We start from the raw sequence: 18,845 nt of genomic DNA, 5'->3' as shown, positions 1-18,845 counted from the left end.
CTGTATGGAACAACATTGCCCTCAGGTGACAAACTTTTTTCTTGATATTTCTGCTAGCCTATGCACCACTATGTTGCAGACAAAATTGGGTTTGAGGTTATCTGTTTTTTTTTTCAACCTTCCATAGACTACCAACATTTTCAAGGTGTTTTATTTTAACTTAATGGGGACACCCATGAAGAATTTCATGAGATAACCTTTCTCTAATTCACACAATAAAGTTGCAGTAGAATGTGAAGAGTTAAAACTTTTGTCCATATCTGGCAAGAGGTCTAAAACACCAAGCATTGAGCTGTGGAGCCTCCACACAATACCTATAAGATAAGTTGGGGATGAGGTGAGAGGTCTGATCATTCACCATCCTGATCTTAATAACATTCTTTTTACAGAATGAAAAAACTCAAGAGTGCATTAAAGTCTTGTAGAAATCATTTCCTGCACAGATACAGTTATTGTCACTTCTTGTGGGCAGGATGTTCAGACATCCTTGTCCCAAAGTGATTAAAAAAAGAAATATTTCGATTTTTAGGCGCTATTACCTGTTTAAAGCTAAAGTAATGATGCAATTGTGATTTTATTTACAATGAGACATTAATGACAATAAAAACACAAAAGACGTTCTTGGATGCTCATAATGTTCTTTATTTGATTAGCTTTATAATGAAATCAGTTCAGCTTTAGGCAAGAATGTCATTCAGCCATCTCTCAATAATGGCGTGAATATCAGTCTTCATAACCAAAGCACGGATGTCAGCCTTCTGAATGATGTCACGAACGTATGGATTCTCAGTGATGGCACGAACATATGGATGCTCGAGGATGGCACGAATTTCTGCATTCTCATTAATGGTGTGAATGTCAGAATCCTGTATGAAGGCCCAGATCTAATTTTGGAATTGCTCAATGTATTCAAGCACTTTGTCCTTTATAGCCTCTAAATATTTAAGGACAGCACGAATGTCTAGATTCTCAAAGATGTCACGAATATTCAGGTTCTGAATGGCGCCACGGATGTCCAGATTCTCAAGAGCTGGAATGCGTCCATCTTTTTCAATGGGCACAGCAACAGGAACAGCCACATTCATCTTTGACAGGGTCATCTAGTATTGAGAGAATACAGAACAAACAGTGGTCAGTTAAATGTGTTAAATATATAAGACTATTTTATAACACCTCAATAAAATATACTCACCTTTGGAGCTCTCACAATGATGTTCACAGACTTCTGAGTTGGTAGTGCAATAATGAAGGCAACCTCCTTGTCTTTGTTGTTTTCAGCTTTATCAAGAGAAAATCCAGCCAGACGAGCTGCTTTGAGCAATGGGATATACTCAGTGGCGACTCTGATAGTAGAAGGAAAAAAGGACATGCTGAGTATAATTCAGTCTGACAAACTACCAAAGTTTTATTTGATATACTTTTAAATACTACCTTTGAGCATGCATGGCTGCACGGGTCAGAAGACTTGGGAGTTTGTCCCACGCCACTTCAAAACGAGCAGCAGGGTTTGATTCAATCACTCCAGCCTCAGCCTTTACAGTAGCAGAATAGTCCTGGCACTCTGGTCCCCATCCAAGCTTAGCCTAAAAGAAGTGTCAGTGCAATCAATATTAAATATTCACATTTTGTTTTTGTCTTCTCACATAGGAACTGCTGTAGAAGACCAACTTACGCTGACTTTATGCTGGCTTGGCAGTACAGCATCAGCGCACAACTTCCATTTCTCAGCAATGGGGGACAATGTAATCTGTGCTCTTGAAGTGGGCTTATCCAAGTAAGCAGCGAGCTGGTATCCCACATTACGATCACTTCTAACAACACGAGCAATGATGGCAAGTACAGCTGGAACAGCATCTTCAAGGAGCTTAACCTGAAAATATCAGTATGCACTTAGTTCATTCCAGTGGAAATGATAAAGATCTCATAGATCGTCTATTCCTCTTTGATACATTATATTTCAGAACACTAGAGCAGATTTTATTTAACCTTTCTTTGGAGGGTCTCAATGCTAGATGCACTGCTGGACCTTGCATTTGACGTCAAGTACTGCAACAAACAAACAAAAAATCATATTTCTTCAAAAGCAAAAAAGCAAGGGAACACGAAAACAAACCAACCAGTAAATTACAATATTGTTCAATATTGTTTTGCCTATTAAAGCAGAAAGAAGGAAGATGCACTACTAGTATGTAATCACATCTTATATTTTTGAGGAGTTACCTGATCCTTATGGAATTTCTGGAAGGGGCCATAGGTATCATTGCCCTAAGAGAAAACATGGCATGAGAAAAACTCATGAGAATCATGATGAGGTTTATGGCATTTTGTGGTAGAGTAGAAACAAATGACGTGTATTATAGTAAACTACAATATATTTATAATTTAAGTAAAGCAGTATAGTGGGAAATACTGATTAAAGAGCAATCTAAGGACCGTTTTAAATTGTGTACTTTTTCTTTGTTTAAACCTTGAGTTTGCGATGAAAAAAACAAACAAACAGACATTGACCTTTTCTGTTATCTAGTGGTAATTATGCTCAGGGAATATTTACCCTAAACATTTGGGAGCTGGAAGATCTTGAGGAGCTACTGGAACTCCTGCTGCTGCTGATGGAGCTTGACTGGCTTGAACGACTTGAACGACTTGAGCGACTCGACCTGCTTGAGCTGCTTGAGCTGCTTGAAGAGTTCTTGTTCTTCAGTCCAGCCTCCAGGATTTCTCTCAGTTTCATCAGGATGATGTTTTCTTCTTGATTTTCAGATTCAGCACTGTATTGCCTAGCAAGCTTCTCAGCTGCATTAGCACCAACGTGAACCTCAAACTCCAGTCTTTCAAGAGCAGGACCATCACCTGATGAAAAAATATAGCATACATCTCATACTGTTATGACATATAATGCAAATAATCATATAAAAATAACCAAATTTAAGTATATGTTCAAGACTTAAGGAACCATAATAAACTCAGGACATACCTCTTGCCACTGAAATGCGAGCTTTGTGCTGTCCAACCAAGTAGTACAGAGGGTTGTAGCCCATGAAGCCAGCATGGCGTGAGGCAACCTCAACACATCCTTTAACATGGAAGTAGGGAACAGTACCACACAAGGTCTTCTGAATTGAAGCAGGAATCCAGGACTCAGCACCGACGGGCACTGCAGGTGCCAGAGATGCTACTCTCTCAGCAGGGAGATCCTCAATATTTCTGGCTACAGCAAGAGTCTCAAAGCTGTTAAAAGAAACAATGATGAGTCAGGAAATTAGTTAAACACACGCCTTGCAGCAAGACCTTTGCATTCATGATATTAAATATGTTTAATCTGTTCAAGAAGAACAGTTTTTCACTCTTGCAACCCTTACCTGACAGCAGCAACATGATCGGGAGTAGCAGCAGGAAGAACCTCCACCTTGAAATTTCCCTTTGGAAGATCAGCTCTCACAGCCACTTTTCCTGGTACAGCAGTGTGGACCTTTCCTTTAGCCATGACAGCAGCCTGAATCAAGGCAGTGTTCACTCCAATCACAGCAAAAGTGTGTATGGCAGCACTGCAACACAAACAAGAAGAAGCAGATGCTTTTATGTAATTCACTGAGGTTTTATGTTCAAACATTAAAAATATAGCTGTGAAAGTAAGTACCTTGGTCTAGCCTCAGCTTTCACCTGGAAGTCTGAGTTCTTCAACTGATCAAGAGAGACAGTCTCTAGCTGCTCAGGTAGGCGAGGTGTGATGTCGGCCTTCACTGAAAGAATTAATAAAATAATGTAATAAAAAAATCTGATTTGGATATTTAATGCTTGTGTTTTACACTGAGGTGAGAATCTTACCATTAACAGCTGCAGCAGCAACAGCAGCGGTGTAAAAACCAAGCTCTATGGGCACACCAACAGCAGTGGGGATAATGCGGCGAATCTCAGCTGCCAGCAAAGGCTTGGTATATTGGAAGGCGATTCCATCCTGCAAGGCTTTAACGGCCTCCTTCATCAGTTCGCGTGCACGTGGTTTTGCAGTCTGTGGGGTTTGAAGAAGATTTGATGATATTTTACATGCAATTTTCAATGTAAGATACAGATTTATTTCTAAAAGAGCAATGGATCAAAAAAATACCTGTGCTGCCTGATCAATGATCTGCTCAATGAAGGTTTTATCAATGTTGGCAAAAGCAATTTCCTGTCCAAAGAGTTTCACATAGATGGAGGCCAGTGGCTGAGTAGCCGGTAGAGCCTTCCAGTTCATCAGCTTGGAGAATAAAAATAGAGGAAATATATAATAATAATAATAAGATTTAAAATGAATAATAATCCTTACAAATAAAACACAAGCAGTGTTTGTAGCTTACTGCTCTCAAAGTGTGCTTTATCTTGGTCATGCGATCAGCATTCTCATCTCCAGCAGGAGTTCTCTTTAGAGCTTCTTGGAGTCCCTCAGTTCTCACACCAACCTGAATGAAATAAACACATAAATGACGGTTACAGTAATGAAAAAAGAATGCAATTAATGCAACCAATTCTTAAACAATATATAAAAAAAATACTTACCTCAAGAACATCAGCAGCTGCTCCGGCCAAGTAGGCACGAGTTTTTGCAACAACAGCTCTGGGCAAGATGGTGGCAGCATCATTGATGATGAAAGCACTTCCAGCTGCACCAACCATGACAGGAGCTTTAAAGAGAAAATAGATTTTATTACATTATTGAAGAGGCTTTCATTAATGTAGCAAAGCTCATATAAAACTAATGTTATTGACACGTACAAACATAAAGGTCCAAGTGGAGAGCAGTGCTTGAAAGGTAGCTCAGTCTGTCCATTTTGGGGCACAACATTCTGATGGCGACATTAGCTGCAGCAGCCCTGTAACCAACAAAACCGTCAGTTTTCATTTTGATTTTACAGCAGCAAAAGGGAATTTACTGAATTTGAAAGAAAGGCATTCTTACACATTCATCAAATCAGGGGACATGCTTCTGGTCAGAGACTTGATGTGAGAGTATGCGAAGCTGGCAACTTCCATGCTGGGCTCTTTATCCATAGCTCCAGCAACAGTGGACATTAGAGCCACTGAGGGCTTGGTCTCGAAAAGTGCAATACAGGCAACCATACGCACTTCAGGATGAAGAGTCCTATCCATAAAAAGTTGCAGGGCCACTGGCTGAACCTAAACACAGGAACAAGGTAGATAAAGCCAGACTGTGTTGCTAAACCGTCCAAAAGATCAGTGTGGTTAAAGATTCCTACTATCTTTGGCTCCTTCTTGGCAATGTTCCTGAGAGCCAAGATGGCATCAACTTGGACTTTCATGGGCATGTTTGCAGCAGCAGCTCCAAATCCTGGCAGGATCTTCATGATGGGTTTAAGGCTAGCAGGGTGACCAGCATTGCCCAGAGCTTTCACAGCCAGGGTGACTTCAGAAATGTCAGCCTTGGAAATGGCTTCAGCAGCAAGGTCATGGATGGGCTGATAAAACAAGATCAAATAAACATTTTACACCATTATTTAAATATGAATAAGAAATATTTTATAGCAAATCATTATATCTGTAAACTCGTTATTCTTTGATTTTCTGTCAGAAATATAGTGAAACGTCTGAAAACCAGATATAAATGTACGAAAGAATGAATGTACAGATGTTTTTACCTTGAGGAGATCAGGAGAACAGGACGGATCTTCAGCGCAGTGTCTGGCAACCATGGAACCATAACCAAGCATAACCACCTCATGCACTGCTTGAATTGCCTTGATTTTGGGGCTCAGTGCTAGACGCTGTTCAACAGAGCACCAGGTCAAAATTCAGAAAGGTTTATACAAACATATGACTTATAATACTTTAGATCATTGAGTGGTTTTCAATCCTGATCCTGGAATGCCTCTACTTTGTGTCTCACTGTGTTTTTTCCCATACTGCTTTTACACTTCCTTTTTACCCAAAAAGTTATTGGTATTTTTAAAGGTGCAGTGGTATTCCAGGACCAGGACTTGGTCAGTAAAGACATGGACTCACAGCAATGTGCTGAATAGCTCCCTGGTCAGCTGTGGCCATGTGCAGACCAACCAGTAGGGCCTGAGTGAATTCAGCGGTGGTGAATTCACCAGCATTAAACTTTTCCTCAATGAAGCGCAGTGCCACTGATGTTCCCGCAACAGGGGCTGCATCCAGAATCCAACGTCTGACAGAATAAAAGATGTTAAAAAAAATATATACATATATATATTATAGTGCTGCTTTTATTTTTCTAACAAATTTCTCAGCTAATTTTACCTGTGAACTGGTTTGGTCTTGTACTGATCCCAAATGGTTTGAATGTTCTCAAAAGTAGCAACACGCAGGAGTTGGACAAGCTGAAGGAACTTCAGTGGAGCATCTTCATGGATCACATCCATATCGTTTGTAGCCAGATGATTCAAAACTTCTACAATCTAAAAAAAATGAAATGATTCAAATCACCACTTATCAACAAAGACAATGATTTTCTGGAAATGTCATGATTCAAATCACCACTTATCAGTGAACACAGTGAATTTACAAAAATGCTTTAATGAGAACAATTGCTTGCTGCAACTAAACTTTTTTAGCTCGATTAAAATGATAGTTGGCTTCTTTGTGGCTTCCATTGCATATTTCTCTGCAGCCCTCTATGACATTTCATATGATTTATAGTTCTTGACTTATAATACTTAAATTACTAAAGACTTACGATTTTCAATTAGTATTTCTTTTCTAGACTTATAATATTGGATAATAATATTAAGATTAAATAATAATATTAACATATATAATTAAGTATTTTTCTTCTAAATTCATACTAGTATTAAGTAAGATTTTGGAAATTAGTAGGGATACCTGAGCCTCTGCGTTGTTGATCTTCAGAAGCTGAATGGGGGTCTGCAGAATTTCAGTGGCAAACTCGTATTTCAAGGATCCACGAGCTGCATAATCACCACCGATTGGAGCAATAGCGGTGTTCTGTACTTCCAGCAGTGTCAGAGTTTGCCTGATATGAGAAACAATTATTATTATTGTGGACATTGTTTATAAGTTTTTTCAAAATGCTACCAGTAAAAACATCATACGTGGCTTTCATTTGGGCTGCTCCAGTGATGGTATTGAACAGTGAGAACTGGTGTAGCTCCTCAACTGTAGCCTCGGCGACCACAGCTCCAGCATCTGATGGCTTCATGATGTAGGTGTGAGTTGCAGTTCCGGTCAAACTCTGAAGCCTCTGTGGTGAGGAAAGAATGAGTTTCAGAAGGTAAGTGTTTTTTATTTACTTGTAAAGAGCTAGCTCATGAACATGCTGACAACATTTGAGCTCACCTGCTGGCATTCAGCACACTTCTCAGCATAAGCCAAACCAATATCCTTGATGACCCTCTCATGGCAGTGGGTAAAGTCTTTAGATTTTCTCACAACAATCTGATTGGTCTTTGCATCTTCACTGATCATATAGTGGGCCTTGCAGACTCCATGAGTTCCAGCCTAAAGAGATTAAATATCTTCATTAAACCAAACAGAGTGTGATTTAAATAATAATGAATATTTAATATTTAAAGTGTTTTTTTGTGTTACCTCATGCATCTCATAGACATTCTGGGTGTTCTTGAGATTGAGCTGAAGGATGTTGAGGATTCCTCTGTACAAGTTCAGGACAGTAGCAGACACTCCAGCCGGGGCGTAAATCTTACCAACCACACCACTAGCATACTCAAATTTGATGGGAATTTGAAGCTGAGCGTTCAGTGCGGCGAGGAGCTTTGCAGCGGGACTGAAAGAATCCTGAGGCCAGATGCCGGCATACTCGAAGAGCTGAGGATCCTGGAGCTAAGGGCAAAACAATCACAACATTTGTTAAAAATGCTCATATTAGTTTAGTTGTGCTACAGCAGTTCAATGTGACCATGTGTGTTTTACAAAGAAAAAATGTTGACACATTTGACACAGTTAAGAATAGCTTTACCTTCAGAAGAAAGGTGGTCGATGCTTCAGCCCTGATGAGAACCTTGCTGCTGACTTTTACACCAGCCTTGCCCAGACCCTCCTGAGGCAGACCGCCCAAAAGCAGACCCTCATACTTGTATACATAGGTCTTACCAGCGGCAAACTCTGGAACTGGTTAAATATTCACTGTAAGTTCTATGAATATATATATAAAATGTCAAGATCTAAAATGTTATAGAAATACTTATTACTTACCAAGGTTGATCTGTTGACTTGCTAATTATTAAGAAAAACAGAAAGTATCAACTTAGCATCAATATTACTCATAAAAAAAACTTTCAATTAATTAGAAATCTAGTAGTAAGTTTACAACTTACCCACAAGGGCCACAGTCAGGGCAAGCACAACAGCTCTCATGGCTGGTGGTTTGTGATGAATGCTTATAATGAGGGCATTTATATAGTCAAATTTTTGATGACTAAACAGTCACTTCTATATGAATTATTAACTCTGTAAACTGTGTTCAGCTGTGTAAGATAAGTCCTGATTGGCCAAGCGAATAACAAATCAATTGGCATCATGTCAGGTTAACCTGTCCTCTTAATTTTGTCAGGACGATTCCAATGTCCATATCTCACTTTCAACTGAGTTGTCTAATATATTTGCTATTCCACATTCTGAAATGGTTTTTTTAAATAAATATTTTGTAAATGTCATTTATTTCATTTTTAAATACAATATATTGATTTTACTGTAACTTGATGTATTTATATTAACTTAAGTTTTGCTGCAATCAACCCCTTTTGATTAAAACCAATCACATTTTACTATTGCATGAAAGTCTTTATCAATTCATATTCTCCCTTCTTTAGCATGTACAACACACAATACTAAATACTAATGTTACGGTTTAGTGGGGGAGGTGGACTCAAATGCAGAGTTATTTTATTTACTTATTTTATTTATTTTTATTTGCTTATTTATTAGTCTTATTATTTATTGGCAATATTATATTTGATATTACTGATGTGTCTGTATGTGTGTGCAGTTTGTTTGATGGTGTGCTTGAACCAGGGTTTGAACTCCCAACCTTTGTAACTGCAGACGGGTGTGCTACCACTGCACTACTTAGAGTGTGTGCAGTGGCTTTGGATGAGGGCCTTAAATGTGGCAGTGAAGAAAAAGGGCGGGAAAATCAAACAAAGGATCTGCTGCCACATGGCATGGCTCAAACAAAGGAAATTAAATCAAACTTTAAGGAACTTAGAAAAGACTTCTTGAAAATAAAAACTTCAAAAATAAACTGAGATCTTTTCTCTCTCTTTTGCGGCTTCTTTTAAGATCTCTCTTTTTTTGTGAGCCTTTGTTTCTTTTGAGATCTTTTTTTTGTGGCTTCTTTCAATATTTCTTTTTTTTGTGGCTTCTTTTAAGATCTCTTTTTTTTGTGAGCCTTTGTTTCTTTTAGGATCTCTCCTTTTTTGTGGCTTCTTTTAAGAGTTCTTTTCTTTCTAATCTTTTTCTTTTGTACCCACTGTTACCGGTCACCCCTCTACAAAGGTGTGACAGTGAACTGAGGTTTGGCTGGGGTTTTTAAGCTGTGTTCACAGCTGAGCCTGATTTGAACTAATTACCGCTGGGGATTCTGGGACTTGGAGTTTTTTGCCCCAGATCCACCAGCTCCTCCACCGGAGTGTCCAGGCCCTCTGCTGGTGGTTGGCGGCATATGCCGCTTTCTTACAGTACCCCCCCCTCTAGGGGCAGCACCTGACGACCCCAAGCCAGCAGCACGATCACGCTGGAAGTCCCGGATCAGAGCCGGGTCAAGAATTCGGTTCCGAGGGACCCACGAACGTTCCTCCGGCCCGTAACCCTCCCAGTCAACAAGATACTGGGTGCTGCCCCGGACCTTGCGCACGTCCAGCAAACGCCGAACTGTGAACGCAGGGGAACCGCCCACAAGACATGGGGGAGGGGGCCGAGTTCCAGGTGAGGGGGCTCCACATACAAATGGACGTAGGTGGGACACGTGGAACGTCGGGGGCACTTTCATGGTAGATGGAAGTTGCAACCGATATGAGACCGGATTTACCCTCCGCAAGATCTTAAAGGGACCCACAAATTTGGGTGCCAGTTTATGCGAGACACCTCGCAGCGGAAGGTCCCTGGTGGACAGCCACACACGTTGACCCACACGAAACTGCGGGGCATGGCTCCTTTTGTGATCTGCGACCCGTTTCCTGGCCTTCAAGGTCGCCTGCAAGGTGGCACGTGCCTTCTGCCAGGCCCTGCAACACCGATGGACATACTGCTCAGCAGAGGATACACCCACTTCCCTCTCCTGTTCCACAAATAGTGGAGGGGAGAACCCGAATTGGCATTCAAAGGGTGACATACCCAAGGATGAATGCCACAGGGTGTTGTGGGCATACTCTGCCCAGAGCAGTTGGTCGGTCCAGGAAGTCTGGTTGCCTGCAGTGAGGCACGCAGCAGTTGGCCAAGGTCTTGATTGACCCGCTCGGTTTGCCCATTCGACTCCGGGTGGAAGCCGGAGGTGAGACTCACTGTGGCTCCCATCAGCTTGCAAAAGGCCTTCCAAAACCGGCTGGCGAACTGGGGCCCCCGGTCTGACACAAGATCCTGGGGCATGCCGTGTAATCTCACCACGTGTTGGAGAAGTAGATCCGCAGTTTCCTTGGCAGAGGGGAGTTTTTGCCGCGCCACAAACTTGCATGCCTTGGAAAAGCGGTCCACAAGCACCATTACCACTGTGTTGCCCTTTGATGGTGGAAGACCTGTCACAAAGTCCAATGATACATGGGACCATGGACGGGATGGGATCGGTAATGGGTGTAGGAGACCGGGCGGTCGGGACCTGGGTGCCTTGTTCTTTTGGCATACCTCACAAGAAGCCACGAAAGCACGAGTGTCTTTGTCCATCCCTGGCCACCAGAAGCGCCTTCGGAGGAACTCCGTATTCCGGACTGCCCCGGGATGGCCAGAAAAAGAGGAGGAATGTCCCCATTGCAGGAGCTGCTGGTGGACGGCCAATGGCACATACTGGCGACCAGGGGGGCCACCTCCCGGGTCAGGCTCCTGTTGGAGGGCTCGTGCAATGGACTCCTCAATACCCCAGCGGAGGGGGGCAACTATTTTGGAGGCAGGGACAACTAATTCAGGGGCTGGCTCAGGTCCAGGAGGGACCCAACATCTAGACAGGGCATCAGGCTTGGTATTTTTGGAACCTGGCCTATAGGACAGAACAAAATGGAAACGACCAAAGAATAGAGCCCACCGGGCCTGACGTGGGTTTAATCGTTTGGCCTGCTGTATATAGGCCAGTTTTTTGTGATCTGTCCACACCAAAAATGGATGTTTGGCCCCTTCGAGCCAGTGCCTCCATTCTTCCAAGGCCAACTTCACTGCCAGGAGCTCCCTGTCTCCAATAGAATAGTTGCGCTCCGCTGGGGTAAGCCTGTGAGAGTAAAACGCACAGGGGTGTAGTTTCTTTGTTGGCCCTTGGCGTTGGGAGAGTACCGCTCCCACACCTACATCTGAAGCGTCAACCTCAACGATAAATGGTTCATTGGGGTCCGGCAGTTGTAAAACTGGTGGTGAGGTTAGCCTAGCCTTGATTTCTTCAAAGGCTTTCTGAGCCTCCGCTGTCCAGCGAAAGGGCCCTGGGGTTTTTCGGGTTAAGGCAGTAAGGGGTGCTGCCACCGTGCTGAATTGACGCACGAAACGCCGAAAAAAGTTGGCGAACCCCAGGAAAGACTGGACCTGCCTAAGAGTGGAAGGGCGCGGCCAGTCTTTGACAGCCTTGATCTTGGCTGGATCCATGCGAAGGGTGCCTTTGGATACCACGAACCCCAAGAACGATATAGTCTCTGAATGGAACACAGACTTCTCGAGTTTTATGAATAGACGGTTCTCCAAGAGCAACTGGAGAACCCGTCGGACATGTCCTATGTGTTCCTCTAGTGACCGGCTGTAAATTAATATGTCGTCAAGGTAGACATATACATATTGGTCCAAGGCCTCCCGCAGTACGTCATTAATGAAGCGTTGGAACACTGCGGGGACGTTCATGAGACCAAAGGGAATTACGTGGTACTCGTAGTGCCCTGTTGGGGTAATGAAGGCCGTTTTCCATTCATCCCCCTGCCATATGCGAACCAGGTTGTAGGCACTGCGCAGGTCCAATTTAGTAAAAATTGAGGCCTGCTGCAGTGCCTCAAAAGCTGTCTGCATTAAGGGAAGGGGGTAACGGTCCTTCACAGTGATGGCGTTCAGTCCTCTGTAATCTATGGAGGGACGAAGTCCACCATCTTTTTTCCCCACAAAAAAGAATCCAGCCCCTGCTGGTGATGAGGAAGGCCATATGAAGCCTGACTCCAAGGCCTCACGAATGTAGGTGTCCATGGCAGCACGCTCGGGAGGAGCGAGTGCAAACAATCGACCCCTGGTAAAAGGTCAATTGCAGAGTCGTATGGCCTGTGTGGGGGCAGGACCTGGGACTGTTCTTTTCTGAACACCTCACAGAGGTCCCTGTATTCCTTAGGAACTCTGTCTAGGTGCGGTATGGGCATCTCCTTCGGTGGAACTGCCCGAGGAGGTGCTTTGTTGAGCTTTAAACAGTTCCCCTGACAAAATGGGCCCCAAGCATAGACCGAGTGGGTTGACCAGTCTATACGCGGGTGTGAAGCTCTAACCAGGGATACCCAAGCACCAGCTTCAGGTGGGGAGCCCGAGTCAGGTATAATTCCACCTGTTCCATGTGGGCCCCCACCTGAAGAATTATTGGTTTGGTGCGAAGGGTCACAGGGCCGGAGCCTACAACCCTTCTGTCTATAGCGAGAACAGGTAGCATATGCTCTAAAGGCTCGACTGGGAGGCCCAAACTAGCTGCAAGGGAGGTGTCAATGAAACTTCCTGCAGCCCCAGAATCTATAAAGGCTGTTAGTGAGGTATGTTGTCGAGGGGGCCAGGCTAATTTTACAGAGAGATGAAGTCCTGATATGGGGGACACCACAGGGTCTAAGGCCGATTCCCCCGCCCGGGTTAGACCCTGCTGTTTCCCAATCTGCGAGGAGCGGTTTTAAAGCCTTCGCCTGCTGTCTGAATAGGTAAACGGGCACCTCCCAGCTGCATGGGTTCAGGTGCATCTTGCGGGGATACACCTTGGATGGAGTCACCCGACCAGTGGTGCCCAAAACCTGGGGCACGAGTACTCCGAGCCCTTTCCCGAGCTCTCTGGCGCATGCGGTTGTCCAGGCGGATGCATACATCATAGAGCTTGGTTAGGGTGGAGGGAAGATCTCGAGTGGCCAGCTCATCTTTAATTCTACTGTTTAAGCCCCGCTGGAAGATAGCTGCCAAGGCCTCTTGACCCCAAGCACTTTCAGCCGCCAGGGTGCGAAACTCAATGGTGTATTCCGCCACTGGGCGTGCACCCTGCGTAAGGTCTATGCCGCTTTCTTACAACTAAAGCACTGATTAACCTCTGTCATTATGTTTTACTGCAGTAAACTAAGTAATCTCTAATTGCACACATACCACTGTAAATTTGTAAAGCTGTTAAAAAATAAAGAAGTATAACATTTCTGCATGTTCTTCATACATCCAAATTCCGGATTATGTGTGTTATCCAGAGCACTTCACATAAGTATTTTTATAGTGTTTACAGCCTCTGTTGCTAACTGATGTTCATTACATGGAGCTTTTAAGTCTAACCAGTCATTCATTCATTGATTTGCTCCTCCTCTAAAATTTAATTCAGTTATATAGATTATAAATACTTTGATGATAAATACGAATAAAGGTGAAATGCACAAAAATCAAACATACTTCATTTGGGCCCTACTTGAATCCACCACCTATCTATTGTTGATCCCTGATTTATCAGTTAGGGTCAGTGTGCTGGAGCCTATCCCAGCCGGCATCGGGCGGAAGGCAGTATACGCCTGGACAGGCTGCCAATCCATCACAGCCCTACTCGAATCATTAATATTATACGCTGTAGAGAGAGAAATATTGATTCCTTTCAATCTTTATATGATTATTATATTTTAATAATGAGTACAATCATTTTATTATTAAAACCTCATTACTAACTAACTACATTCCAACTTGTGGAACATGGTGCAGGCCTGGCATGCAGGAATGAATGAATATTAAGAAATGACCTGAAGTTGATCAGATAAATATAAAATGTTTTTGGTTTGTACTGTCAGCAAATAAATAAAGAGCACATCTCTTACGTCCAAACTTTGTCTGATTTGGTGTTGTACATCTGTGGCAGTGGGACTAAATGAAATACCTAAGTTTAATGACAAAGTGGCGTGTCTCAATGTTTTTGTACATATATTTATTGTGCTCAGGTAACAGATACTTATTAAGATATAGTGAGATCATTTTCCTTTCATTTGTTCCCACAGTTCAGTAGGTTGATTTGTAAAGTATAGAAGGTGAGTAAATGGACAAGTATATTGTACAGTGTACAAAAAGAGAGATAACAGAACAGATGACCTGGTATGTGCTATGACCTAGGATTGTGTGATCTCGACCTCAGTGCTGTTCTTTGGACTTAAATATCCTGTGTAAACAGGCCTGTTAACAACACAAATGTTTACACACAGGCTTTAATCTAATGTGTATTTGTTGAAAATTATATTTCTGATTATTTTAAAACATCTTTATGAATCTAAAAACTGGAAGTGCACGTATGAACCTGTTGATACAGAATACAATGCATTTGTTAATGAAACTGAAATGGAAAACAATAAGTACATGTGCAGTAACATAGTTACATTTAAATAGTATAAAAATAAATGCAATGTCCCTAAAATATAAAGATTTAACTACACAAGTAAATCAGCAGCATTTCAACAGTAAATTTGGAGCCCAGCAAGGATAGTGTTTCCAAGGATCATGTTTCCTCGTGATAACCTGTTCTCCAATAAAATAAGGTTAAACACTAAACATTACACTTGATAATGATTTAAGGTAAAGATAAGTTCAGGTCTGATACAAGAAGAGAACATTCATAGAAAACTGATCATATGACAGCAAAGCAAATCAAAGCACCTGATTGACTGTGATAGATTTTCAGTAAATAAACAAGATTATGGAGTGGTGGGGCACTGTTCTAATTCAACGAGCTTTTAGCATAGAATTAGCAAAAACATGAAAAACAGCTAAATGTGTCCTAACAGTATGAGGACACTGAGCACATTCTAGTGATTAAAAAAAAATAAACCAATAAGATTTAAGAATTAATTTAGGTAACAGGAAAAAGTGTTGAGACTGACATCCTCAGTCATAGTTAAAAAAGGTAAAATATAGAGAAACTAATGAGGGAACTAACTAAGGTAACTTCCTGTTGTAGATGTGTCTTGGAGAATGTTCCAGATCTTTCAGGTGGGGTAATGTGTTATGATAACAGGAACGAGTGAAACCCAAGGACACAACCAAAATGTGTTTAAATGTATTATTTAAAATATTTTGAAAGCACAGATGGGATTTGGACTCAACATTACTAAATAAATTACAACTCTGTATGATTTTAATAGTTTTAATGTACACTCTGCTTAATAATAATTTTTTTTTATTTTGTGTGCACATTTTTACATGTGACTTCCTGGGGACAGAAATGGCACCAATGGTATGTCCCAATTATATTTATATCATTGGTGTCAATTAAACTACTAGTAAATAGTTGTATGTTTGAGGGACGATACAGCCACGAACAGTCCATGATGCAGCGCAGCAGATCCACGAGCGCCAGGCTGACCAGCAGAGCGTTGATGCCCGTCTGGAGCAGGGTTGCCAGGACCCCAAAAAATATCCAGCCCATAGTCAGTCTATAACCCGCCCTTCAAAATGTATCATCTGTCACACGTTTGAACAAATGGCAAAAGAACTATGAGTCTCAGTGGAGTGCAGTGGATATAGTGGGTATCCCGTCTGCAAAACCGTCCCGCCCCCCGCCAAGCGTCACACAGATCAACATTACAATAACTACATCTTCTCTGTCTTGACTGAGTTATATGAACTTAATACACATGAAGAGACCCAACACTCAATGCTTAATTTTCCTACAAGTAAAGATGTTCAACAAATATTATTCATTTGTATGACGACAGTTGCCAAAACATTAAGTACAAACAAATATCACCAGTCAGCTAGCCTATTATTGTGAATTAGTTTCCCCACAGAAGAAGAGCCTTTAAAAGGGCTTTTTAATATGATGTGACTCAATATCTCTTTTCTTTGTAGTCGCAAGTCCGTGAAAGTTAGCTAACTACTGAAATAAGCCAGCATGTGCGCTGTTTTACGACTAAGCAACGCGTACCCCTTCAGCAGAGCACTGAATAGGGGTTAGACAGCTATTTAATAGTAACATCTCTCCCTCCTGAACTCTCTTCTCTCCTCTTATGATTTCTGGTTACACTGTGATTTCTCTGTCACTCTCTCTCCTGCTCTCCTTTTCACACTGTCCTTTCTTATGTCGTCATGATTCTTATTGTTGTAGTCAGTCTTCCAGGAAGATTTATTTTAGTGTTGACTCGTACACCTTTGCCCACCTTGTTGACTCAACATCCAAGGCAACACCCACTTTCTTTTTTCTTTTTTTTTTGGTGGCCATTAATTTTTAAAAGTAGCCCAAACAAGCCGAATTTGGCGGAAAACCCGAAGAAGGACAAGACAAATTATGACTAAAATTTTAGTCAAACTTGTTTGCCTTATTAATTTGCATGAAAAAAATAACAACGCGTTACTAATTCCAAATTAATCATGTGCGTTAAGCTTTAAGGTTGACAACCCAAACATGACCTCTGAAGGAGCGCCTATTTTTTGTGTGTTTTCACAATGGGTTTCTCACAGATGCTTCATCAATTCACCATGAAGCTATTTTTGTAAATGGTAGATTCTACCTCATACAGATGCGCCAAGGATTACTCTTCTGATATTACATTGAGACTTTGTGCTTATTTTTGGGTGTTTTGCTGCTATTTCATATAAGCTGTAGGTTTACACACTTTCTAAACATATACAGGTTGTGCTGATATGTAATGGTTTCTAACCCATTAAACACCTCAAATCCTCATTGTTTCATAACAGTACATCCAGAGTATGACATAACTACCCAACATATTCTTACTAGCAATAGCATGAACTAATTATTTGTTAATATTGTGACTGTGGTAGGACATTATATTTAGGTTCTGTGTGCAAACTGCCTTAGGAAGAACAGATATTCTTTAAAAGCTGTATGGAACAACATTGCCCTCAGGTGACAAACTTTTTTCTTAATATTTCTGCTAGCCTATTCACCACTATGTTGCAGACAAAATTGGGTTTGAGGTGATCTGTTTTTTTTTTTCAACCTTCCATAGACTACCAACATTTTCAAGGTGTTTTATTTTAACTTAATGGGGACACCCATGAAGAATTTCATGAGATAACCTTTCTCTAATTCACACAATAAAGTTGCAGTAGAATGTGAAGAGTTAAAACTTTTGTCCATATCTGGCAAGAGGTCTAAAACACCAAGCATTGAGCTGTGGAGCCTCCACACAATACCTATAAGATAAGTTGGGGATGAGGTGAGAGGTCTGATCATTCACCATCCTGATCTTAATAACATTCTTTTTACAGAATGAAAAAACTCAAGAGTGCATTAAAGTCTTGTAGAAATCATTTCCTGCACAGATACAGTTATTGTCACTTCTTGTGGGCAGGATGTTCAGACATCCTTGTCCCAAAGTGATTAAAAAAAGAAATATTTCGATTTTTAGGCGCTATTACCTGTTTAAAGCTAAAGTAATGATGCAATTGTGATTTTATTTACAATGAGACATTAATGACAATAAAAACACAAAAGACGTTCTTGGATGCTCATAATGTTCTTTATTTGATTAGCTTTATAATGAAATCAGTTCAGCTTTAGGCAAGAATGTCATTCAGCCATCTCTCAATAATGGCGTGAATATCAGTCTTCATAACCAAAGCACGGATGTCAGCCTTCTGAATGATGTCACGAACGTATGGATTCTCAGTGATGGCACGAACATATGGATGCTCGAGGATGGCACGAATTTCTGCATTCTCATTAATGGTGTGAATGTCAGAATCCTGTATGAAGGCCCAGATCTAATTTTGGAATTGCTCAATGTATTCAAGCACTTTGTCCTTTATAGCCTCTAAATATTTAAGGACAGCACGAATGTCTAGATTCTCAAAGATGTCACGAATATTCAGGTTCTGAATGGCGCCACGGATGTCCAGATTCTCAAGAGCTGGAATGCGTCCATCTTTTTCAATGGGCACAGCAACAGGAACAGCCACATTCATCTTTGACAGGGTCATCTAGTATTGAGAGAATACAGAACAAACAGTGGTCAGTTAAATGTGTTAAATATATAAGACTATTTTATAACACCTCAATAAAATATACTCACCTTTGGAGCTCTCACAATGATGTTCACAGACTTCTGAGTTGGTAGTGCAATAATGAAGGCAACCTCCTTGTCTTTGTTGTTTTCAGCTTTATCAAGAGAAAATCCAGCCAGACGAGCTGCTTTGAGCAATGGGATATACTCAGTGGCGACTCTGATAGTAGAAGGAAAAAAGGACATGCTGAGTATAATTCAGTCTGACAAACTACCAAAGTTTTATTTGATATACTTTTAAATACTACCTTTGAGCATGCATGGCTGCACGGGTCAGAAGACTTGGGAGTTTGTCCCACGCCACTTCAAAACGAGCAGCAGGGTTTGATTCAATCACTCCAGCCTCAGCCTTTACAGTAGCAGAATAGTCCTGGCACTCTGGTCCCCATCCAAGCTTAGCCTAAAAGAAGTGTCAGTGCAATCAATATTAAATATTCACATTTTGTTTTTGTCTTCTCACAT

General features: G+C 41.5%; 1 protein-coding gene across 5 annotated transcripts in view; it reads right to left on the bottom strand.

Moving 5' to 3' along the window:
- Positions 1 to 618: 618 nt before the first annotated feature.
- LOC111192118 (vitellogenin-like) overlaps positions 619 to 18,845 on the bottom strand; it is a 77,772-nt gene continuing 59,545 nt past the window's right edge. For 2 of the 5 annotated variants that reach the window (XM_049464399.1, XM_049464395.1), the window contains exons 26-28: positions 18,632 to 18,783; positions 18,393 to 18,543; positions 17,819 to 18,300 (exon numbers count right to left, since the gene is read on the bottom strand). In XM_049464399.1, coding sequence (XP_049320356.1) covers positions 18,085 to 18,300; positions 18,393 to 18,543; positions 18,632 to 18,783 — 519 coding nt within the window. In that variant the 3' untranslated portion in view covers positions 17,819 to 18,084. Of the gene's footprint in view, positions 1,101 to 1,192; positions 1,344 to 1,431; positions 1,584 to 1,672; positions 1,871 to 1,986; positions 2,047 to 2,220; positions 2,266 to 2,551; positions 2,851 to 2,974; positions 3,229 to 3,359; positions 3,546 to 3,637; positions 3,741 to 3,825; positions 4,010 to 4,105; positions 4,238 to 4,337; positions 4,440 to 4,536; positions 4,662 to 4,752; positions 4,851 to 4,936; positions 5,155 to 5,234; positions 5,454 to 5,633; positions 5,760 to 5,997; positions 6,164 to 6,255; positions 6,414 to 6,837; positions 6,989 to 7,067; positions 7,217 to 7,311; positions 7,474 to 7,563; positions 7,816 to 7,951; positions 8,104 to 8,187; positions 8,209 to 8,309; positions 8,405 to 17,818; positions 18,301 to 18,392; positions 18,544 to 18,631; positions 18,784 to 18,845 lie in introns of those variants that run through there. The other 3 variants (XM_049464385.1, XM_049464415.1, XM_049464408.1) reach the window with 3 other exon arrangements.

Source organism: Astyanax mexicanus, chromosome 1, assembly GCF_023375975.1.
Source record: "Astyanax mexicanus isolate ESR-SI-001 chromosome 1, AstMex3_surface, whole genome shotgun sequence".
In the NCBI taxonomy this organism is placed as follows: domain Eukaryota; kingdom Metazoa; phylum Chordata; class Actinopteri; order Characiformes; family Acestrorhamphidae; genus Astyanax; species Astyanax mexicanus.
Note: the sequence above shows the minus strand (reverse complement) of the source record. Positions and strands in the feature narration are given on the sequence as shown.